The 25,304-nt window shown below is 43.2% G+C and overlaps 1 protein-coding gene across 2 annotated transcripts in view; it reads left to right on the top strand.

Moving 5' to 3' along the window:
• AMBRA1 (autophagy and beclin 1 regulator 1) overlaps positions 1-22,763 on the top strand; it is a 203,837-nt gene extending 181,074 nt beyond the window's left edge. Inside the window, exons 16-19 of one of the 2 annotated variants that reach the window (XM_089684559.1) lie at positions 6,967-7,056; positions 10,228-10,412; positions 13,133-13,240; positions 20,404-22,763. In XM_089684559.1, the coding sequence (XP_089540685.1) occupies positions 6,967-7,056; positions 10,228-10,412; positions 13,133-13,240; positions 20,404-20,771 (751 nt within the window). In that variant the 3' untranslated portion in view covers positions 20,772-22,763. Of the gene's footprint in view, positions 1-6,966; positions 7,057-10,227; positions 10,413-13,132; positions 13,241-20,362 lie in introns of both variants that reach the window. The other variant, XM_089684560.1, reaches the window with a different exon arrangement.
• Positions 22,764-25,304: the final 2,541 nt, after the last annotated feature.

The following is a 25,304-nucleotide window of genomic DNA, read 5'->3' as shown; positions in this document are numbered from 1 at the left end:
GCAACGTCTGCTTGAAGCAAAAAAGTCCATCAACAAAGGTCCTCTCTCTGTTTCAGCAATGCATTGTTGTAAGCACTAGCAGATATGATGTGTATAGTATTTACACCCTTTAAAGCTGAACTCCAAGTAAAACCGGTGTTGTCCAAATACAAGAAGCTTGTGTATTCTTTCTTGAATCTTGGGGGTTATTTACTAAAACTAGAGAGAGCACAATCTGGTGCAGCTCTGCATAGAAACCAATCGGCTTCCAGGCTTTATTGTCAAAGCTTAATTGAGCAAGCTGAGCTTAGAAGCGGATTGGCTGCCATGCATAGTTGCTGCAGATTCTCAGCGCTCCAGTTTTAGTAAATCTACCCCTTGGTGTCCTTTGTGAATTTCTTCCAGACCTGTGCAGTAGTCCATCCTAAAACAACTCCTGCACTTTCCCTCTGTGCAGAAGCTTCTTGTAATGAAGAGCAGTCACTTCTGCTCTCCCCTTGTCCAGGGTGGCTGGTCTTGTATCTGCCCTTTTTATAGTTTTCTACAAAGAGAACCTGTAGTGGGTATGCCCACTGGGCCCCATCCCGCAGCTCTGCGGGCTAGTGGGTGTGCCCACTGGGCCCCATCCCGCAGCTCTGCGGGCTAGTGGGTGTGCCCACTGGGCCCCATCCCGCAGCTCTGCGGACTAGTGGGTGTGCCCACTGGGCCCCATCCCGCAGCTCTGCGGGCTAGTGGGTGTGCCCACTGGGCCCCATCCCCCAGCTCTGCGGGCTAGTGGGTGTGCCCACTGGGCCCCATCCCCCAGCTCTGCGGGCTAGTGGGTGTGCCCACTGGGCCCCATCCCGCAGCTCTACAGGCTATGTGCCTTTTGATGCTAAGGCTTTAGATGGACACAAAGGATTTAAATCCTTTGTAGCTATTGAGGAACATATTTAAATGGTTTTTGTGCCTGGAGTTCAGCATTAAATACAAAGTGTGGACCATGTGGGGTTCCTATTCTAGCTATTGGTCCCAGCATATAGATAAAAAGGAAACTGCATCTTGCAAACTTTATTTTATGTGATGTTCAATTTTTCTATTTTTTTTTTTTCATTTTATTTGAAACTATTTCTTCACTTCTCGCTTATGGTTTTCTAGAGCATTTTGTGGTTACAGGTCAAGAGAAAGGGGAACTGTTGTGACAGTTGCTATGAGGAGCAAACTTAATAGCATTTTTCAGATCTTTAAATATATAGAATTATCAGCAGTCTTATATAGTTATTAAAGCAGAACTAAAACCTCCAATTCATGAAAGCAGAGGAGGCTGGCATCTTAGCCGCTGCTGGATCTGGAGTTGCGATGGTGCCGCATATGTCATGAACCAGCAATCTGATGGCTTGAAAACAAGAGAGGTCCGATCGGCTGCACTATAAAAACCCCAGTTTATTGAACAAGATAAAACCAATTCAGACAGTGAAAATACAGTGGGGGACCAGCAGGTCAACGCGTTTCACACTAAGGACAGCAGTTCCCCAGGGCTAATAAGCGCCGTCCTTAGTGAAAATACAGTAGAGGCCCAGCAGGTCAACGTGTTTCACACCGTCTGTATTTTATCCTTTTCAATAAAGTGGAGTTTTTAGAGTGCAGCTGAACGGACCCATCTTGTCTTCATCTGTGCAGCGCACCAGCTGGGCTGGCATCTATGGGAGGAACTGTGCTTGGAGATAAGGGAGCCTCACTACCTTTGGCAGTGGTAATGTACATCTGATGGCTTGACTGTTCAGTGTAGAGCAAAAGCAACACTAAGCATTCTCATTCATGGCATGCTTTGATTGTAACTCTTTTGGGTAACAGTTAAACTTATGGACTTAGTTGTGGTTGAAATCCGTAAAAGATAAGACACGCACACACACACTGAATAACATTGATTACCTTGTTACAATGGCATCTTGAAAGTCAGTAGGATATATTAGGCAGCGCGTAAACATGTCCATGAAGTAGGCTGATGTGTTGAAATCACAAAAAAATCACAGCCAAAAGCTCCTACAGTGTGTAGGTGAGCATCAGAATTGGACCACGGAGTAATGGAAGAAGATGACCTGGCCTGAAGAATCAGGTTTTCTTTTACATCATGTGGAAGGTCGTGTGTGTGTGCATTTCTTACCTGGAGAAGAGATGGCACCAGGATGCACAATGGGAAGAAGGCAAGCCAGCGGAGGCAGTCTGTTGCATTGGGTAATGTTCTGCTGGGAAACCATGGGTCCTGCCATTCATGTGGCTTACTGTTGATATGTGTCACCTACCTAAACATTATTTCTGACCAAGTACACCCCTTCATTGAAACGCTATTCCTTGATGGCAGTGGCCTCTTTCAGCAGGATAATGGGCCCTGCCACACTGCAAAAATGGTTTAAGGAACACGTTTGGATTGGGCTTTTGAGAACCTAGAGGCCAAGTCAACACTTCAATCAGGCATCTGTCGGATGTGCTGGAAAGGACAAGTCTGATCATGGAGGTCCTACCTCACAATTTACAGGACCTAAAGGATTTGCTACTGAAGGCTTGGTGGCAGATACCTTCAGAGAGAGAGATATAGATAGATAGATAGAGAGAGAGACAGACACTGCATCCAGAAAGTATTGACAGCGCTTAACTTTTGCCACATTTTGTAATATTACAGCCTTACTTCAAAATCGATTAAATTCATTTTTTTCCTCCACATTCTACAAACTGTACCCCATAATGAGAACGTGAAGGAAGTTTGTTTTGAAATCTTTGCAATTTTTTAAAAATAAAAAAACACAAGTACATGAGTATTCACAGCTTTTGCTCAATACTTTGTTGCAGCACCTTTAGCACCAATTAAGTCGTTTTGAGTATGATGCTACAAGCTTGGCACACCTATTTTTGGGCAATTTCTCCCATTCTTCTTTGCAGTACCTCTCAAGCTCCATCAAGCTGGATGGGGAGCATTGGTGCACAGCCATTTTCAGATCTCTCTAGAGATGCTCAATCAGGTTTAAGTCTGGGCTTATGGCTGGGCCACTCCAGAACATTCACAGAGTTGGCCCATAGCCACTCCTTTGTTATGTGGGCTGTGTGCTTAGGGTGGTTGTCCTGTTGAAAGATGAACTGCCTCCCCAGTGTAAGGTCCAGAGCGCTCTGGAACAGGTTTTCATTAAGGATGTCTCTGTACATTGCTGCATTCATCTTTTCTTTGATCCTGACTAGTCTCCCAGGTCTTGCCGCTGAAAAACATCCCCACAGCATGATGCTGCCACCACCATGCTTCACTGTAGGGATGGTATTGGCCAGGTGGTGAGCGGTGCCTGGTTTCCTCCAGACATGACGCTTGGCATTCATGTCAAAGAGTTCAATCTTTGTTTCATCATATCAGAGCGTTTTGTTTCTCATGGTCTGAGAGTTCCTCAGGTGTCTTTTGGCAAACTCCAGGTGGGCTGCCATTTGCCCTTTACTGAGTGGCTTCCGTCTGGCCACTCTACCATACAGGCCTGATTGGTGCAGTGCTGCAGAGATGGTTGTTCTTCTGGAAGGTTCTCCTCCACAGAAATGCTGGAGCTCTTTCAGAGTGACCATTGGGTGCTTGGTTACCTCCCTGGCTAAGGCCCTTCTCCTTCGATCGCTCATTTTGGCTTGGCATCCCGCTCTTGGAAGATTCCTGGTGGTTCCAAACTTCTTCCATTTATGGATGATGAAGGCCACTGTGCTCATTGGGACTTTCAAAGCTGCAGAAATTTTTCTGTACCCTTCCTCAGATCTGTGCCTTGATACAATCCTGTCTCGTAGGTCTACGGACAATTCCTTGGACTTCATGGCTTGGTTTGTGCTCTGACATATACGGTTAACTGTGGGACCTAATATAGACAGGTTTATACCTTTCCTAATCATTGCCAATCAATGGAATTTCCCACAGGTGGACTCCAATCAAGTTGTGGAAACATTTCAAGAATGATCAGTGGGAACAGGATGCAGAGCTCAGTTTTGAGTGTCATGGCAAAGGCCGTGAATTCTTATGTACATGTTTTTTTGTTTTATTTTTAATAATTTGCACAGATTTCAAAACTAACTTCTTTCACGTTGTCATTATGGGGTAATGTTCGTAGAATGTTGAGGAAAAAAATTAATTTAATCCATTTTGGAATAAGGCTGTAACATAACAAAATGTGGCAGAGGTTGAGCGCTGTGAATACTTTCTGGATGCAGTGTGTGTGTGTGTGTGTGTGTGTGTGTGTGTGTGTGTGTGTGTGTGTGTGTGTGTGTGTGAATTGCATTGATAACAGAACTTTGTTGACATTTCCAAGGATTCAGCTCGGAGAAGGTCACCCCGACTTTCCCTGAACATTGGCTTAATGAAATTCTCTAGGGTTGGCCGTCTAATTGTATCCTGATCAGATGACGAAGACAAAGACTTGCCAGAATCCTTCTTTATAGTCACAACAGTCTTTGGCATCAGAGGCGTTGCCTGGCAACCGCTGGAAATATTCTTTGTTCAAAAGGATAAAGTTTGAAAAGGAGGCAGTGCCGATCAAAACAGTTCATTATTGTAGGGAACATACAGCTATTTTCAGAGCGTATGGCTGGTTTCATCAGCGCCACGGAAGTCACAGCATCACGCTAAAAGCTATTGTTGAGGCCGTGTGGCCGGCACAATGCAGTACAGTATGCCTGATGCATGCACACAGAGAACACCGGTGTTTTGTTGCTAATCTAATCATGTGAATAAAAATGATCAGCTTGCTTTTAGTATCTTGAGTAATGATATGTAGCGGCAGTTTAGAGAGTTTGTTTGTTTTTACCTGTGGCTTTAGAATGATCAGAATGTGTCCCTATTTCAGCCGCCCAATGTGATGTTTGGTAAGGCATTAAGAGTTAGCATTTGGGATGACAACATGCGCATCCACCTTCAAATGCTTTAGCCAGCAAGAAACTGCTGTGTGTTCTGGTGCTGCAAAGCACAATTAGATGTATTCCCATCAACTGTTCTATGGGAACAGCTGGCCATCTGTGATTGGCTGTATTCATTTCCTTGAGCTGTTGCAGTAAAAAATAAGGATGCAGTATGTCTTATTACTGCTAACCTTTAAAGCTGAACTCCAGGCATAGAAATATTCTTTAAATATATCTCTCATTAGCCACAAAGGATATAAAGCAGGGGTCTCCATACTCTCTAAACAAAGGGCCAGTTTACTATCCTTCAGACTTTAAAGGGGTCAGACTGTGGTCAATGGGAGTAGAAAATGCCCTTGTGTCCGTAATCATGCCCCATCATTGGTTTCCATGAGAAGAATAGTGCCCCATCATTGGTTTCCATGAGAAGAATAGTGCCCCATCATTGGTTTCCATGAGAAGAATAGTGCCCCATCATTGGTTTCCATGAGAAGAATAGTGCCCCATCGTTGGTTTCCATGAGAAGAATAGCGCCCCACCATGGGTTTCCGCGAGAGGAATAGCGCCCCACCATGGGTTTCCGCGAGAGGAATAGCGCCCCACCATGGGTTTCTGCGAGAGGAATAGCGCCCCACCATGGGTTTCTGCGAGAGGAATAGCGCCCCACCATGGGTTTCCGCAAGAGGAATAGCGCCCCACCATCTGTTTCCGCGAGAGGAATAGCGCCCCACCATTGGTGTGGGTAGAAGGAATAGCGCCCTGGGCAGGAATTATGTCCCGTTGCTAATGTCCGTGGCCAGTATAGTGCCCCAAGGCCCGTGTAAAGGAAAGCCATCTGTAGACCACTGATATAAAACCACTTTGTGTGCACCAATGACCTATGCAAACCCAATTAAGATTACCTTGTAAAGGTAGCAGTGACGTCACTGCTCTGTACATAGTCTGTGCAGAGAACAGAGCTATGGAAGGGCTCACGGAGGCTTCACCCACTACAGGCTGCCTGCAGGAAACTACTAGAGGGGGCAGAAACAAGACCAGTCACCCCGCACAAGGAGAGAGCAGCAGGGATCGGTCTTTATTACAGGAAGCTTGTGCACAGAGATGAAGTCTCACACTGGATTACTGCACAGATCTGGAAGAAATACACAAAACACACCAAGATTCAAGGAAGCATACACATGCGTTTTGTATTTAAAGTTGAACCCTGGAATAAACAAATATAATGTAAAGTTTATGTAAAGGCTTTTTTTTAAGTCTCGGATATAGTATGGAAAGGTTTGATCCCCTCTTGTCAGGTTTTTATTGCTGCTAGGGAGATTGACTTCTGTGTTTTATCTGCTAACTGTTGTGTCAATGTGCCAATTCACACTATATCCAGTACCAGATGTTTTACTGCATGGACACACAAGAAACCATTGTTTCCTATGTATTCCATTCACACTGCAATGCAGCCTAGCACTGGGCTTAAAAGCAGACCTGCTGCATTTTATCACAGCACACTGGCCCAAATCGTACTGCAATGTCAGGCACCACACCACCTAACATTGATGAAAATTAAGTGTACGCTTTGTACACTTCAATTAAAGCTAGTTCGAAACAAACAATAAAGGGGGGGCAGTGTGCTGAATCATGCACTGCCCCCTAGGCAGCCGGCAACACAGAGCACCTGGAGCGCTAAATCGTTCTCGCTACTCTGAATTCTCAACTGACATGCCAGGTAGTAAGAAGTTCAACATTTTAAATCTGTCACCCCAGCAAGAAGTGAGGAAAATCCTTCAGCTGGAACACCTGTTCTCATGACAACTGTCTAAGATGGGAATCCTGTTTCCATCAGAAATTTCCTTTTAGGTATCCAGGGCAGGAAGTGAAGGGAAATTTCCCAAGCAAGAAACAAGCAACAACACATAAACCTTGAAGTGTTTTGACTATTCCTTCCTCTACCCAAAACGTAAAAAAAAGTTTTGACTTTGCATACACTTTAAAGTTTACGAAAGAAATAATAATCCTCTTTCCAACCTTGATGCATAAATCGTGACACAAATTCATTCAGAGGATTTATTTCTGAACTTGCCTTACTTTGATTTTTCTTTTATTGTGTAGGGCATTTGACAATGTATGTGACCAGTTTTGGGAGCAAATGAATGAGGCTATTCTACAGCATAGCACTACTCGGAGCAGCGAGAGACCTGGGTGAGACGCATGAATGATCACTGGCGTGGGGACCCCTTTTTTTTAAAGACTCTAGTAGCCTACACGAGGTTATAATACTTTAGGGGCCCAATGTAAAGAAAAAATGTTATATTATGTATAAAATGCTGTTAGAGAAATTCATCTTTTGTAAGGTTTTCAGTTCGAAACAAAGAGTTTAACTTTAGTAATGACATTGATGTGGATTAAATAAACCTGAACTCCAGGAAGGTATCAAAGCTGAAGTTTGAACTGTTGATATTTTTCTTCTTTTTCCTGCTCATCAGCATGCTTATGACTTTAATAGTCTTTCCATTTTCAATAACTTTTTTGAGGCTAGGTTCTCTGTGATTCTCTATACAATACAGGGGTTTGACTGGTGGAGGGGTGTGGGAGGGGAGGGCAGTATGGTGTTGAATATAGCTTCCTGAGAACTTTACAGCATCCTGTCTCTGTACTCCTCTTAACCACTTCCCGATCGGCCGTTGCATATAAACGGCCGGACGGTGGTGCTGCAGGGTTGGGTGGCCGTTTCTAAACGGCCTCCCGCACCCTGCTTGTGCGCGCTCCCTGGGAGCACGCAGCACCGCGATCTGGTGCCCGCTGGACACAGTGAAACACCGATCTTCGGACGGGACCTCTGTACGAGGTCCCGATCGTGTGATCACTGATTGGCCAATCAGTGATCACATGCAAAGTAGTAAGCAAGATGTCACTTGTGACATCATTGCTTACTACGTGTGAAATCTGTGAATGATCACAGTGGTCACATGGTACGAGGCTATTCACAACAGCCTTGTACCATGTGACAAGCTGTGACCAATTACAGATCACTCAGTACTTCTCAATGAGTGCAAGAATGCAGACAGAGAGAAGGAGAAATGATTGCTTTTACATCCTATATGGGTGTAAAAGCATTCAGTGTAAAAAAAAATAAAAAAATCATCATCGCCCCCCACAAGTAGTACAGTGTCACCATGGTGACACTGTACTGCTAGGGTGACAGTATGTAAAAAAAAATATATATATATAAAAAAAAAATAAAAATGTAAAAAATTTTTTGAAAAATTATAATTTTTGGTGTTAAACTAATTTGGATTTTTTTTTTTTTACTAAAAAGATAAAGGAATAAATTTTGGCCAATATTTATGATGAAATATTTATTTCCAAAATGTTATTTGAAAAAACTTTATTTTCAAAATTTTTGGACATTTCATTTACATAGCAAAAAAAATAAAAATCCCAGTGGTGAATAAATACCACCAAAATAAAGCTTTATCTGTCTCAAAAAAATGGTAAAAAATTCATTTGGCTACAGTGTTGCATGACCGAGCAATTGTCATTCAAAGTGTGATAGCACTGAAAGCTGAAAATTGCCCTGGACAGGAAGGGGGTAAAAGTGTCCGGACTGGAAGTGGTTAAGAGCTCTCAGCCCTTCTGCAAACACTGGCCTGGTTGAAAATGCCTTGATGGGTGGATAACAGTTTAGTGTAGTGGTTGTTCCTAGGCAGACTACACCCCATGGTATACCGACATGTACTGAAATCCAATGAATGTAAGGGGTGGACCCGGAATAGTAAGTTATAATTTACATGCATTTTTTTATTATTGGTCAGTTTTAAAGTGAACCTGTCACTTTTGTCAAGGAATTCAAGTTACAAGTTTGTCTGAGTGCGGCAGGCGCCCTGAGTTGTTATTATTATACAGTATTTATAAAGCGCCAATGGTTTGCTCAGCGCTGTACATTACAAAGGGGGACAGAACATGTGACAGAACAATACCAATACAATGTGATACACGAGGGGTTCGAGGGCCCTGCTCTTTCGAGCTTACAATCTAGGAGTTCAAGGTACTCCATAAGTACTGGTCACTTCCACATCAAGTCGAAGTTCTACCACATATTACTTGTATCCCTTGCACTGGAGGGGGGTGTGGCCGATTTCCTGGCTAACAAATCGGTATTTGCATTTTGACCTTCCTATGTGGTTATGGGGCTCACAAGGCACTCTGGAGACTAGACTCAAGTGATTGGCATACCGCCCAGCACGCACACTCCGCTCCTCACAAGACCTCCTTCTCTCTAGTTCCCTGGTCTCCTCCTCCCATGCCCGCCTCCAGGACTTCTCCAGGGTGTCACCCATCCTCTGGAACTCCCTGCCGCATCCCATCAAATTATCACCTACTCTCCTCTCCTTTGAAAACCCATCTCTTCAGGGAAGCCTACCCCACCCCCTGCTAACCTGCCGACCTCCTCTACTCTTCCTACCACTCCATCCCCCACAGCTATCTCCTCCTGTACCACTATCCCCTCCCTCCTAGATTGTAAGCTCCAAGGAGCAGGGACCTCGATCCCCTCATGTTTTGCATTGTATTGGTATTGTTCTATCACATGTTCTGTCCCCCTTTGTGATGTACAGCGCTGAGTGAACTATCAGCACTTTATAAATACTGTATAATAATAATAATACCATAGACCTGGAAGGAAACTGTTCACTTATGCAGAGAAACCGCAATATTTAACTTATTAAGGACTGTGCCTCCTATTCAGAATTTCTGCTTTCAGCAATGCTGTGGTCATTACAGTGCAATACATTGAAGCTGCACTCCCACAGGGTATTCGCTATCATACAGAATACACGTGTAACTGAAATTCTGACCTGATTTTTCTGTGCTGCAGTTAAAGTAACATTTTCAGGTCTGTTCCATGCTCCAGACTGTAAATCAGCAAACTGATGAACTCCCTGTCACTTTGCTCTCTCTTACTAACAGCATGCTCCTTGCACTTCAACACACCTGATGAGCTCTGTGTGCTTCTTCTGCCTCCCACACACTGTACAGGGATTGTAAGAGGCTGATCTTAATTTACATTTAGGTATTCACACAGCTTGCATTTAAAGAAAATACATTTAAGGATGTATTGACTACAGAGCTGTGTTAATTTGTCTTTTATATCTGCTTGGAGTTCAGCTTTACTGTATGATCTAGCTTGGGGTAAGATCCCGAAACGTTTTCTCAAATAAAAGTAAGCATATGATAAAAAGGATCATCTATACTTCTGTTAAAGGAATAATAATCCCTCTGATTTAAATGCACCCAATAAACAAAGGGGCTGATAGTTTAAAGAGGGTGAGCTCTGCGCTATACACGTGTTACATATTACGCCTGTTCTTGTAGGACCAGCCGGGCCACGTGGCGTTCAGATCGCGATTTGGGTCTGATGAATGCTATTGGTCTCCAGCCGCGCAATCCTAGCACCTCGGTGACATCCCAGGGCACTCAGACCCCCGCCCCTCAGTTGCAGAATGCAGAGACTCAGACAGAACGGGAGGTACCAGAGACTCGACCTGCTGTCTCAGAAGGTAAGAGTTAAACTTCATATTGTCATCTACATCCTTAGTGACTCACTTATCTTCTGATTACACCCTCAGGCTGTACATTTTATATAAGCTTTCCTGTGCATCTTTTAGTGTTCAGGATAAAGAAAAAAAAAAATCACAGCCTGTTATCAAGATGAATTTAAACGGACTCTCAGTCTCCTAGGGTGATGTGAATAGGGAGTATCATCTTTAGCTCTAGATTTCTCCAGCCCTGTCTTCAACTTCTGAATGCTTAAAAGATGTAGGTGTATTGTTTATTTTGCAGACTTTAGTGTGAAAGTTTTACTTTGAAAGAAAAATCCCTTCCTGATAATAGTATATCATGTGGTGAGTGGGCTGCCTGAGCCAAGAACACAGATACTGGGTTTTTTTTTTTTTCTTTTTCTTTTCTTTTTTAAGCTAGTTTCTGGTCTGTGCTCTCTTAGAGACTTGTAATATGTTACTGGAAAGTAGCTGAAATGGCTTTAATAGAACTGTGGCTATGGGCTTTCAAATATTGACATGTTCTCAAAAGGCAGTAAATAAGCTTTAAAACAAGCCCTCACTGACCACTGTAGCTGCAGGCTTTCTGGAGTAATTCATCCTCAAGTTTGGCAGCAGAAAGTACTTTGTTTCAGTTCAGCAGCTACCTTCATTCTGCAGCCCCTTCCCAGCAGTGACTTGGACAATTGTGTACACTGCAGGAGGTATGAGCAGAGCTGAAAGTGGATTGAAATGACTTCAGGTTTCTCTTGTGTCTTTGAAAATAAAGTTCTTCCACGGTGCCTACAGCCAAAAGAAAGGGTGCGAAATGCAGGCAAGGAGTGGTCTGTGCCCATATCCTGCACCGCATTCAAACGCACTGCCCTTGCAATCTGCATGTGGGTGTCCATGTAATGTTAAGGCACCCCAAATGCAGATCACAAATGCAGTGTGTTTGCACGCACCAAACTACATGCTACCACAGTATCATGTGATTTGGTGGAGCACATTATTAAAAGTAGTGCATGTATTACTTTTTCTGAGGGCCGGTGCAATTTGCAGCCTATTCAAAAGAATGGGTAAAAATTGCACCACATGGGATCACTCTGGTTCGATTTAAAGCATAATTTGTTAAACCATACATATATAACATTGTGGTAGTTCAACTATTTTAGCAATTTTTGAAAATATGACACAAGCTGTTTTTGTCCTTTAAGAGGGTGACTTCTATATTATTAATTATTGTGATTTTAAAGCTTACAATCCACTATTGGAACCAGTGTTAGCTTGCTGTGCCCCAAACTGTCGTCTCTACCACTTGTATGTGATCAAGGTGCAAGTTATCTCTTGATGGTTTTCTATGTTTGTCAGAACATGATGTTCCTCATTGTGATTGGTTGTCTGGGTGTTTGGTTAGTTTTAAGGCATACAGTTCATGCATTGGCAATGATTTAACAAGAGATTCAAAAGAACACACTTTAGGTATACAGTCTTTGGACTGAAATTTGGTGCAGAAAGTCAACTCTGTGGAAGAGAAGAGGAAAGAGAGGATACAGGTACCAGACTTCATCAGAATTGACATTGGGGTGGTATGGATTACATGTGAGTCTATAACTATTAGGAGGTCTCTCGGTGAAAACTTTTATTGGGGCTCCATGATTTGGATAGTAGAATTGGGGTGGGTAGCTGACTTATTTTCATCTGATCATTCAACCACTTGCAAAGTGATGCACAACAGTAGCAATTCTGTCATGCAAACCGTTAATTTAACTAGTTGCTGACCGCAGATAGCCAAATGACGGCAGCACTGTGAGCGGCCAGCTCTGGGAGGCCATCATATGACGTCCTCCCAGAACGTGATCTCCATGATCTCTGTGTCCAACGGGGACAGCTGATCACGTGATGTGGTAAAAGGCCAATCACAGCGGCCTTTTACCACATGATCAGCCGTGTCCAATGACATGCTGATCACCGGGAAATGCAATGGCTGGTTCTCAGCTGCACTTTCCGCACGCTGTCAGAGCATGAGGAAAGTACTGCCGAGGACCAGCAGTTGTCAGAGCAGGGATCGGCACCGATCATCAGGGCACTGATGATCGGTGCCCAGCAGTGCTGCCCACCTGTGCCCGTCAGTGCCGACTATCAGTATCCATCATCAGTGTTGCCTATCGGTGCCACCTCATTAGTGCCCATCAGTGCAGCCTCAACGCACATCAGTGAAGGAAAAAAATTAAATGTTTGAAAAATTGTAGAACAGAAACAAACTTTTGTTTTTTTTTGTTTTTTTTTTACTTTTTTTTTTTTTGTTTATAGCGCAAAAAGTAAAACACCCAGTGGCAAGTACATACCACCAAAAGAGAGCTCTAGTTATGAGAAAAGATAAACATTTCATAGGGGTACAATGTTTCATTCAAAGTGCGACAGCACTGAAAGCTGAAAATTGGCCTGGACAGGAAGGGGGTAGAAGTGCCCGGTAGGCAAGTGGTTAAAATCCTTTTCTAAAGGAACACATGCTGCTGATGGGGCTTTGTGATATAAGTTGTACACGAGTGCATATAAACAGGTTTGTTTAGTAAGGGAGGGCAAAGCACAGTAAACCTATACCAATCCCGTTCCACTATAGTTAGTAAGATGCTAAGTGTAGGTAGAAACTGTTGAGGAGTTTTGTACCTATTTCAGCTCTATATTCTGTGTCTGCTTTTAGTGTTACCATTTTTTCTGTTTTTCTTTTGTACCTGCAGGCTCTAGTGCCGAGCAAGCAGCACAACCTGGCAGCTCCACCAGTGAGGTGGGAAATAGAGTGGAGTCACAAGAAGGGAATGTGGAGTCTACGGAGAACCCCGGATCAGGTGAGGAAATGCTCACTTGTTTTCTCTATTCCTGAAATCCATACCTAAGTTTTAGTGACTCTTGCAGGATTTGGAATAGTTGTAAATTTTCCTGTATTGTTTGTACTGTGCAGTATATGAGGGATGATTTGCAAAACCTGGTGCAGCTACACGTGGTAGCCAATCAGCTTCTAACGTCAACTTGTTCAATTAAGCTTTGGCCAAAGAAACCTGGAAGCTGATTGGTTTCTGCGCAGAGCTGCACCAGATGACGCACACTCCAGTTTTAATAAACCAACGGTTATGTTTTATCGGGCAACTTTTATTATTCGGGGGGGGGGGGGGGTGTTATTTAAAAAAAAAAAGACTCAATGACCCACTTGGTCTTTTTTCTGCCATCACTTTTCTGTGTTTATATGCTAACTTCACAAGTTCGGATAGATCTGTCTCAAATCTTACACCACAATTGACAAACCTTTCCCAGAGATTTTTCCACCCTGCAGTGAACCCCCAGAGACGTGCAAGTCTTTTTGACGCCAAAGCTTGTCTGGAACAATTAATTGTTAATGCACTTAAAAATAAGCATTACAAACCGTGCTGAGCTGTGCTCTTAAAATCTAAAAACTCCAGCTTGGATGGAGCCCTCTAAAAGTTGTAATTGTTGAAACCCTGCTGAAGACTACTTTTAAAGGGTTCGTGTTCTGAAAAAATTAACAGGTGAACGTACACTGTTCACCTTCCCTACTGCCTCACCCGCCCGGATCTCCACTGTACTTCTCTTTGTGGGTGATGAGCTGTCCGTGCCCATGCAGCCAGTGCAGTGCTCCAGAAATTTGAAAGAAGAGGGAGACTAGCAGGGATTTCAGTTCTTTAAATCCCTGGGCCACTGCACCAGCTGCATGGGTACTGACAGCTCATCACATATGGAGGGACATATAGCAGGGACCAAAGTGTGTTTGGGGGGAAAAGCGGGGGGGGGGGGTTGGTGTACAGTGTTCACCTTTTTTTTTTTTTCTGAAAAAGGTGAATGTACACTGAGTAGCAGCGTGGCCTGGAGGTGACTGGGACTAGACATTAGCTTCCTATTTAGTGTACAGCCTGTCCCAGTTAAATGTCCAAACCATCTCACCATCCATGTTCTGTCATTGGAGGTAGATCCTGGATGCATGATCTGTGTGCTATTCCACATTGTCAAGTTTAAAACCACAAGTTGATCAGCACAGCTGCAGTAAAATATAGTCCTTAACTGTAATCTATTTGAAAACCATTCCTGGTGGGTAAAAATAAAAACATGCTTTCCAGGATTGCACATTTCAACCCCTTGGCACGTTATCAAGACCCGAGTGGCTGAAATGCTTTATCCCAGGAAGCGTATTGTTTGTACCTGCCTTGTAATGTTTTCAAATGGATTACAATGAGAGGTTTTGTTTTCTCTTCTGGCTGTGTTTGAACAACTTGAGGTTTATAGCATGTCCCAGCCTTGTCAAACCCTTCTTTACCATTGCCGTATTATGATATTGTTTAAGCTGTTGATTAGGTAACATGCAGTTTTCTGACTGCTCTAAATTGAGTACATCTAGATTAATGTTTCCACCTCCACCAGACTGATTTTTCTTTTAATGTATATCTAAAGCCAAAGCTCTTTCATTTTGGATAGAGTAAGGAAAGGTTAGGACCTGACTGTTTTTAATCCCAATAACACGAAATTAAAATACGGATCTTTTTGTCCCGCAAATACTTTTTAGTTTGATCAAAATAGTAATAGACTTTCAGAGGGCATAGCAAGCAATGGGAAATCTCTCCAAGAGGGACACCGCTTCAAAAACGTAGTAGTTAGGAAGAGGATGTTTTTTTTTTGTTTTTTTTTTTTTTTTTTTTTTGTTTTTTTTGTTTTTTTTGTCTCTTCCTAGCCCAGTGATAACCATTTCCCTTGTATCTTATGCTGGTATCAATGAAGTGATGGGTAATCTCCCCAGTGAAGAAAACATTTGCAAAATAAACCCAATAGAGGGTCTAACATCTCCCCGCTGTATTAAAAAGTGGTTGGGTTTTCTATTGCAGTATTGCCAGCTAACCATCTACCCGCTGCCTATTGTATAAACATTTTAAGCTCATTCTGTTTGTGACGGACCGCCTGGCACCCAGTTTGGGTGTCTCTGCCAAACAAAGCCTCCTGCCCTCTAAACCCAACAGACTGACAGCTAATACCAGCCTTTTACCCCAAGCATCATACACAGACAAGATGTTGAGGTAAAAACCAAAAGCATAACTGAATGAACTGAAATGTAGGTTTTTATACACTTCAAAAATAGGGGCAGTCCCCACTTGAACAATTAAAAACAAATATTACACATCGGGGTACACATCTCACAATGGTTAGGTAACAAGCTAAAGTTGACATAAAACTAATCACATCCAGACAGAAATAATATATTTCTCAATTAACAATGGGAATTCACTCCTAGGAGGCACATAATGGAGAAATTACTCAATGGGAGAAAGACACTTCACACCTAGACAGGATAGATAAACACAGGTACATATTAATACAATAAACATAGAACACCTTAAAGTGGTAAACTTTTTTAAATTTATTTTACCTACAGGTAAGCTTATAATAAAGCTTCCCTTTAAGTAAAATGAATACCTCCTAAACCTGCAGCGTTTAGGAGTTATTTTCTCTTTCCTAAAGTTGGCGCATGCGCTCTGAAGGAACGTGTGCCATTCTTTCAGAGCTGTGTGCAATAGCCCAGGACTCCCGTGCGCATTCACCGGTGTGACGTCATCGTGGCCCGGCCTGTCAGACGGCCGGAGATCGCGAACCTGGAAGGACTGGATGAAGATGGAAGCCTCTGCAGCGGTGACAGCACGCCGCTGGAGGGCTTCGTTTTAAGGCAAGTTTTACATAGTGTGCTAGCACATTATGACATTACCTTGCAGGGGACTTTTTTTTACCTTTCTTGCGTTTTACTAGCTCTTTAATAAACCGATTGCGTAAAATAGGAGACCTCAGCATCAGGTTGGTTTGAGCTGAATATAATCTGCTTTGAGTCTAGGAGGGGGTTAAAGCAGTCAAGGCTGCTTTGAGCTGTTCATTCTATACCACAACGAAACAGAGGCCCCGAATCTGTATCCGGGTCCTCCAGTTCTCATAGTCTGTACGCAAGTCCATGACTCCCCAAAAAACACAAAGTAAAGCTACTCCAAAGGTCCCCCAGGCACACACCTACCAAAGAATAAAGCCCCCTCAAACACCAGGGCCTATGGTCAGAAGGCAAGAGGCTAGCCTGAAGTTCCCTCCAAAAGCCCCTGTCCCGGTTGGGTCTGTCACACTGTTTATATTAGGAATTACTGGTTCCTTATTAAATGTCACCTATCTGTAGAACTAGACTTGGCACACACCTCATTGTTCCCAATTGGGGCAACAGTGTTATGTGCAGCAGCCAAAGGAAGATCATTGCTTGGATTTAAACACTAGCTCCTCTTTGTCCTGTATATGACCTTGTACATACAGACTTCAGTGTATATATGAACAGTACAGTGAGCATTTACAAAGCTTCAGGAGACTGTTAAAGCTTTTAAAAGAAACCATGGCAGAGAAACCATTGTGTCCCATTTGCGGAGATTTCCCTACATTTCCTGTCCCTTCTCCAAAAAAGGAAGTGAGAGGAAATGCATCCAATTGAGGGAATCCCAGGGGGTCACAGAACTACCGTTCCCATTAACATATCCCCTGTATATTTGCTCTGCTCTCAACCAAAAATTTTGAATTTTCTTTTACTTTTGATTATTATTATTATACAGTATTTATATAGCACCAATAGTTTGCTCAGTGCTGTACATTATAATGGGAGACAGTACAGTAACAATACGATTCAATACACGAGGGGTTCGAGGGCCCTGCTCCTTGGAGCTTACAATCTAGGAGGGAGGGGATAGTGGTACAGGAGGAAATAGCTGTGGGGGATGGAGTGGTAGGAAGAGTGGAGGAGATCGGCTGTTAAGTGAGGGTGGGGTAGGCTTCCCTGAAGAGATGGGTTTTCAGAATGCGCCTAAAGGTGAGGAGAGTAGGTGATAGTCTGATGGATTGGGGTAGGGAGTTCCAGAGGATAGGGGAAGCCCTGGAGAAGTCCTGGAGTCGGGCATGGGAGGAGGAGACCAGGGAACTAGAAAGTAGGAGGTCTTGTGAGGAGCGGAGAGTTCGTTTTGGGTGGAATTTGGTTACCAGATTGGTGATGTAGTTTGGGGCAGTGTTATGAACAGCTTTGTACGTCAATGTTAGTATTTTGATTTTTTTATCCGTTGGGCAATCGGAAGCCAGTGGAGGGATACAACAGTAAACAGGACAAAAAGGGTGAATCTCCGTAATGGGGGGCACAGACCGTAATGAACCTGACACGAGAATACTAATTCCTCTCCACTGTCCAAAACTAAAAAAAAAAAAAAAAAGGTTTTCCTTTAGTGACACTTTAATATCGAGTTAACATCTCCAAAACGGAAGGTAGCTTTAAAATCTTCAGCAAAGCTGCTAAAAGCAGACTAGAGGCTTTGTAAATGCTTGCTGTACACTCTGGTCATTCAAACTAAAGCCTGCCTGTACAAGTGGAAGTCACACCTAAATCTCTTTTTCTAGTTTTGAATAGAGTGGGGAAGGATGTGAACTTTTGTTGGGTATTTATTGCTATCTGGGGTTCTGTTACCCTTCATTAGCTTGACTTTCTTGCATTTATTTGAATAAACATTGGAGATAATCTGGGAATTATAACCAAACTTTTCTATTTTTGATGATTTCTTTTTTTTTTTTTCTAAAGAGGGTTAAACCAAAATGCACCTAAACACAGGTTAATGCAAGGTGTGAATAACACTTAAAATAATGGCATGCATTTATTTCCATTTAAAAATGTCCTATAAATACATAAAATCGCATTGCCTGTGTTAGTGTGGCCTTATGCAGGCCGTACATGGTTCGAATTACCAACGCTTTTTCGTCCGAAAATCAAAATGTCGTTTGTTCTGTAATCTGATGGTGCCACCAATGGTTTAGAAAATGATTTTCACAAATTTTCCAGCATGCCCGATAAACGAAATGGGCCGATGCCATTGCCCCACTAACAGAGCAAAAATCGGCCGATTATTCTTGGGTCCGATTTTCGTACGAAAATCGTTCAGAATTCGAACCATGTATGGCCTGCATTAGAGAGATTTTCCTGTACATCCTGCCTTGCTGACAATTTACCCAGACAGGAAGTGAGGAACAAAATGATAATATAGATGCAGACAGAGGTAAATGATGGGTTCTAGCCTTCCCCCTGCTTTAATAACAAGAACATTTTTAATTAATATATAAAGTATGGGGTTGATTTACTAAAACTGGAGAGTGCAAAATCAGGTGCCGCTTTCCATAGAAACCAATCCACTTCCAGGTTTGTTTGTTTTTTTTGGTTAAAGCGGTTAACCACTTCATGTCCGGACACTTTCACCCCCTTCCTGTCCAGGCCAATTTTCAGCTTTCAGCGCTATCACACTTTGACGATTGCGTGGTCATGCAACACTGTACCCATATGAATTTTTTAGCATTTTTTTGAGACCGATAAAACTTTATTTGGGGGTGTTTATTCACCACTGGGATTTTTTTTATTTTTTTTTGCTATATAAATGAAAAAGTCCAAACATTTTGAAAAAAAGTGTTTTTCTTATAAAATTTTGCAAATAAATCTTTCTTCATAACATTTATTCATTTATGTTTTTAGTAAAAAAAAAAAAACAAAGTGGTTTATAACCACAAATTATAATTGTTGAGAATTTTTTTCATTTTTATTTTTGTATTTTTTTCAACATACTGTCACCCTAGCAGTACAGTGTCACTATACTACTTGTGGGGGGTGATGGTTTTTTTTTTTTTTTTTTTTTTTTTTTTTTTTACACTGATTGCTTTTACACCCATAAAGGCTGTAGAAGCAATCATTTCTCCTTCTGTCTGGCTGCATTCTTGCAGCCATTGAGAAATACTGTGTGAGCTATGATTGGTCACAGTTTGTCACAGCTTGAAAAAAGTGTTTTTTTTAATAAAATTTTGCAAATAATCTTTCTTCATAAATCTTGGACAAAATGTATTCATCTATCTTTTTAGTACAAAAAAACCCAAATTGGTTTATAACCAAAAATTATAATTTAAAACTTTTTACATTTTTATTTTATTTTTTAATATTATTATATTTTTTTTTACATACTGTTACCCTAGCAGTACAGTGTCACCATAGTACTACTTCTGGGGGGTGATGACAATTTTTAAATTTTTTTTTACACTGATTGCTTTTACACCCATAAAGGCTGTAAAAGCAATCATTTCTCCTTCTCTCTGACTGCATTCTTGCAGCCATTGAGAAATACTGTGTGAGCTGTGATTGGTCTCAGCTTGTCACATGGTACAAGGCTGTTGTGAATAGCCTCGTACCATGTGACCTCTGTGATCATTCACAGATTTCACACGTAGTAAGCAATGATGTCAGCAAGTGCCATCTTGCTTACATCTATTCATGTGATCACTAATCGGCCAATCAGGGATCACATGATCGGGACCTCACACAGAGGTCCCGTACAGCGACCGGAGGACACAGCGGGCACTGGATCACGGCCTGGGAGTGCGCACAATACAAAATGGCGGGCTCCATTTATGAATGGCAACCCACCCCTGCACTGCCACCGTCCGGCCATTTTTATATACAGCGGCCAGACGGGAAGTGTTTAATTGAAGCTGAAGTTAGAAACTGGCTACCCTGTACAGATGCACCAGATTTTGCATTCTTCAGAGTTTTTTAGTAAATCGATCCCTATATGTTGCTGTTGGAAAGTTCCCTTTTTTTTCCTGTGTAGTGAACTTGAGCTGGACAGGAAGTGTGAGGAAACCTATCAATGCAGTAAAACCTGATACAGGGGTCCTAAACCTTCCCCACAGCTAAGAGTAACGGTTTGGCTGGACATCCTTTTATTGTACAGAGCTATCTTGTTTTGTTACTGTACTGTCATATTGTGGTTTGTTTTTTATCACTGCTTCTGGGTGGGTACCTTCCCAAAACGTGCTGTTTTTTGTAGCTGACCTCTTATACTGGACTTGTTTATGCTTCTCTCTCTATTATACCACAGTCCTTCGCTTCCCTCATACTCTGCCCCTTCATGTCCGACAGGCGAGGGACAGGAGGACGCTCTGAGCAGAATCCAGCGACTTATGGCAGAAGGAGGGATGACCGCAGTGGTTCAGAGGGAGCAGAGCACAACCATGGCATCGATGGGGGGATTCGGCAACAACATCATCGTGAGCCACCGAATCCACCGCAGCTCCCAGACGGCAACAGATTCTGCCTCGCGCGCCTCCACCCCGCACTCTGCACAACCCTCCACATCTAGAGAGACCGTAGCAGAACTGGAAAGGCGCCTTTCTCCACTTCAGCCAAGCCGTTCCATACTGCCAGAGCCAGTGCCGTTGACCAATAACAACGGTGACCTTAATGCGCGGCCTCCGAACAGCGGCAACTTTCCAGGCGTGGAGAGGTAGAAACGTGAAGCCGCCAAGTTGGTACTGCTGTAAGGACAGATTTCCCCCTTCCCCCACCTTTCGTTTACGGTGGGGGGCTTTCGAGCTGTGGATTATGGTGCTATAGACTTTCAGTGAAATTTTATTTGATAGCTGACCCTCCACCAGTGTGGGGAGGGGAGGTGCAGAGAAGTGTAAAATCGCAGCTGACTTGTATCACATTACCCCCTTCTCTTCCCATTCTACTTTGTATAGCAAAGAATCATCCTACCCCCCCCCCCCCATCACCCTTTAAAAAAGGGTTTGAGGTTCATACTCTTCCCTTGGCTCCCTTGAAGGTGACCTAAAGAAGAGTCCTATCCATTAGAAATCCCTGTTCCGATTTACATTTTTATTTTTTGTTTTTGTTTTTTTTGTTTTTTTATTTCCAAAGCTATATATTGGTCATGGCGGGGAAAACTAGCACTAACCTTCCCCGTCAAGTGCAAGGAGCTGCTATAAGACTGTTACTGCCCTTCTTGCTTTGACTGAAGTTCAAGGAGGGATGCATGCACTACAGGGAAGGGCGAGGCCTTTAAGCCGCCTCTCCTCCACGCCAGGCTTGCGTGTCCGGGTGTTCTGCACCTCCATTCAGACTCGGCGATGCCCGCTGACGATCAGTTATCTCCTCCACATGCACACAGAGTGGCATCTGTTTTCAGTATAGACAGTCATTCTCCTGCAGTGGTCACAATCCCATAATAAGCCCCATTCACCACAATGGTTTGCCCGATTGCCAAACAGTTCCAGAAAAATGCTGCGGTTACAGTTTTCAGATGTGCTTTCTTTTTTTTTTTTCTTAACTTTTTTTTTTTTTGCAAATGTGTGGCCTGTGCTTCTTTGCAGGTCTAAAACTTTTTTTTTTTTCCTGCCCTCTCCGTCTACAATGTGTGTTTGATTCTGATGGATAAATGTCCCCCCACTTTGTGTGAATACGTCACCCCAGATCCTTGTCAGAGGCCAGTAGCACAGCTCCCGCGTTAACCTTTACCTTGCCAGACCAATCAGCAGCTTACCAGAGACCCACACAGCAACATGCCAGCAGCTGCATCTGTTAACCAGTTGTTCCTCTTAATCTATGATGTTTGAGCTTTTCTGGATGTATGCACCCACTAACGCACACTTGGCACAGTCTTGGAGATCTTAATAGATGTTGGCAGTATTAACCGTAAATGTTACAGGAGGGGCTAGGTTTTTAATGAAAGCTCTTGCATGTGAACTACAAATAGCATTTTTTTTTTTTAAATTAAATACAATGAGATCTGCTGATGTTAACCCCAAATTTCCAGCTGTGCAGATTTTAACTCCTCATTCTACCTGCAGTAACTCACCAGGGTGATACAGGGGGCGCCAGTGAGCAGCTGCATACTGGCAGGAAGGATGCAGAATCCAAAGTAGTTGCTGGACTGGGCTGTTCTGGTTTTGTTTTTTTGGGGGGGGTTTTTTTACTCTTATGAAAGCTCCTCCCCCCTTTCAGTGTTTACAGCAGCACCACTGAACCCCGTCTACAGTAACCGCCAATGCCTGTAAACCATACTGCAGAGCATTGCTCTAGTAATGGCTTTATTGCTAGTGTCTATCGTAGAGCCTTGCTTTTAACCCTCTGCTGTTCCATTAATCTCAGCGGCTGAGCATTGCTCCAGTGTACTATGTAGCAGTGAGTACTGGAAGGTTTTCACATGACTGTTGTTTACCCTTTCCTCCTGTCATTCAAACCTGCAGAGCATCACTCCAGTGCCCCGCTGTAACATTGTAAGACTTGCAGAGCATTGCTCCAGTAAACCGTAATGCTTGGTTGGTTTGCTCTTATGTGTAACATTTTTTTTTTTTTCTTTTGTTCTGTTGTTTTTTTTTCAAGGTGCTGTGCAAAAAGCATCATTCCAATAACGCATTGTGACCTTTAGGGCATGACTCAATTCATGTAACAATTGTTGAATCTGCAGAGCATTGCGCCAGTAAAACCCTGTGACACCAGCTAAGATTCTCTTGTTTGATTTCTGTTTGCTAAGAACATTCACTCGGGTCAGTGTGGGGTGTGCCTAAGGGGAACTCCTAAACCCTCTACAAATACAGGTTCGGCATTACCGGTTCACTTGGGGCCTGTGTTCACTGTGCCCACTTGAGAATTCCTTGACAGGTGCATTGGATCTGCAGTTGGTCACCTTCTGATTATTACTATTATACAGGATTTATAGAGCGCCAATAGTTTGCTCAGCGCTTTACAATATAATATGAGAGAGTACAGTAACAATACGATTCAATACAAAAGGGGTTTGAGGGCCCTGCTCCTTGGAGCTTACACTCTAGGAGGGAGGGGATAGTGGTACAGGAGGAGATAGCTGTGGGGGATGGAGTGGTAGGAAGAGTGGAGGAGATCAGCAATTAGGTGAGGGCGGGGTAGGCTTCCCTGAAGAGATAGGTTTTCAGGGTGCACCTAAAGGTGAGGAGAGTAAGGTGATAGTCTGATGGATTGGGGGAGGGAGTTCCAGAGGATGGGGGAAGCCCTGGAGAAGTCCTGTATACGGGCATGGGAGGAGGAGACCAGGGAACTAGAGAGTAGGAGTTCTTGTGAGGAGCGAAGAGTACGTGTTGGGTGGTATTTGGATACCAGATCGGTGATGTAGTTTGGGGCAGTGTTATGAACAGCTTATACGTCAATGTTAGCATTTTGAATTTAGATCTGCGGCAGACTTGCTTCAAGTGGGTTTTGGTTACTCGTAGACTTTCATTGGTATGCAAAACCTTTCTGAAATTAACAAAAGCCCATTGACACAGGCCCTTATGATTCCAAAAATAAAAAAGAACACACTAGGATTTATTTAGGTTTTGAGATGAGTGGGTGGAGTCATGCAGAACGGCAATTTAGCTTGTGGAACCCATCTCGGAATTTGTTTTTTTTTTTTAACATGTACAGTTGTGTTCAAAATAATAGCAGTCAGACATCACTAACCTGATCAATCACTGTTTTTGGTAGAAATGATATTTCTACATGGCAAATAATTTACTATTAGGTGTAGTAGAGTAATAGAAAGCCAACAGACCCAACAGTCATGACATGCATGCTGCTGATTCTGTGTAATTGAATCACTAATTGAAAGGGGCGTGTTCAAAATAATAGCAGTGTGGAGTTCTATTAGTGAGGTCATTCATTCTTTGAAAACAGGTGGCAATTATTGCCCTTATTTAAGGAAGGAAGGCAGCAAATGTTGTACATGCTGGTTACAGTGCATTTCTCTCTGAAATTCTGAGGAAAATGGGTCGTTCCAGACATTGTTCAGAAGAACAACGTACCTTGATTAAAAAGTTGATTGGAGAGGGGGAAACATATAAAGAAGTGCAGAAAATGATAGGCTGCTCAGCTAAAATGATCGCAAATGCTTTAGAATGGCAACCAAAACCTGAAAGACGTGGAAGAAAGCAAAAAACTACCATTCGAATGGATAGAAGAATAGCCAAAATGGCAACGACTCAGCCAACAATCAGCTCAAGGAAGATGAAAGAAGGTGTGACGTTCCCTGTGAGTACTGTTACAATTAGAAGACGCCTATGTGAAGCCAAGCTATCTGCAAGAAGCCCCCGCAAAGTCCCACTGTTGAAAAAAAGACATGTGCTGAAGAGGTTACAATTTGCCAAAGAGAAATGGCGCAACATTTTGTGGACTGATGAAAGTAAGATTGTTCTTTTTGGGTCTAGTGGCCGGAGACAGTTTGTCAGACGACCCCCAAACACTGAATTCAAGCCACAGTACACTGTGAAGACAGTGAAGCATGGTGGTGCAAGCATCATAATATGGGGATGTTTCTCATACTACGGTGTTGGGCCTATTTATCGCATACCAGGGATCATGGATCAGTTTGAATACATCGGAATACTTGAAGAGGTCATGCTGCCTTATGCTGAAGAGGAAATGCCCTTGAAATGGGTGTTCCAACAAGACAACGACCCCAAACACACCAGTAATTGTGCAACATCTTGGTTCCAGACCAACAAGATTGACGTTATGGAGTGGCCAGCCCAATCCCCGGATCTTAATCCAATAGAAAACTTGTGGGGTGACATCAAAAATGCAGTTTCTGAGGCAAAACCAAGAAATAGAGAAGAACTGTGGAATGTCGTCCAATCATCCTGAGCTGGAATACCTGATCACAGGGGCCAGAAGTTGGGTGACTCCATGCAACACAGATGTACAGCACTGACTGGCACAACCCCTGGGCACTGACTGGTGGCACTGACTGGCAGCACTGCTGGGCTGCACAGGTGGGTGGGCACAGGTGGGTGGCACAGGTGGGTGGCACTGCTGGGCACAGGTGTGTGACACTGCAGAGTGGCACAGGTGGGTGCACTGCTGGGCACAGGTGGGTGCACTGCTGGGCACAGGTGGGCGGAACTTGCGGGTGGCACTGCTGGACACCGATCATCAGGGCACTGATCATCAGTGCCCTGATGATCGGTGCCGATCCCCGCTCTGACAACTGCCGGTTCTCTGCAGTACTTTCCTCACGATCTGACAGCGTG

This window comes from Staurois parvus, unplaced genomic scaffold, assembly GCF_062004578.1.
Source record: "Staurois parvus isolate SC_StPar_1 unplaced genomic scaffold, SC_StPar_1.0 ptg000350l, whole genome shotgun sequence".
Classification (NCBI taxonomy): Eukaryota; Metazoa; Chordata; class Amphibia; order Anura; family Ranidae; genus Staurois; species Staurois parvus.
This window is presented reverse-complemented; position numbering and strand designations above follow the sequence as displayed.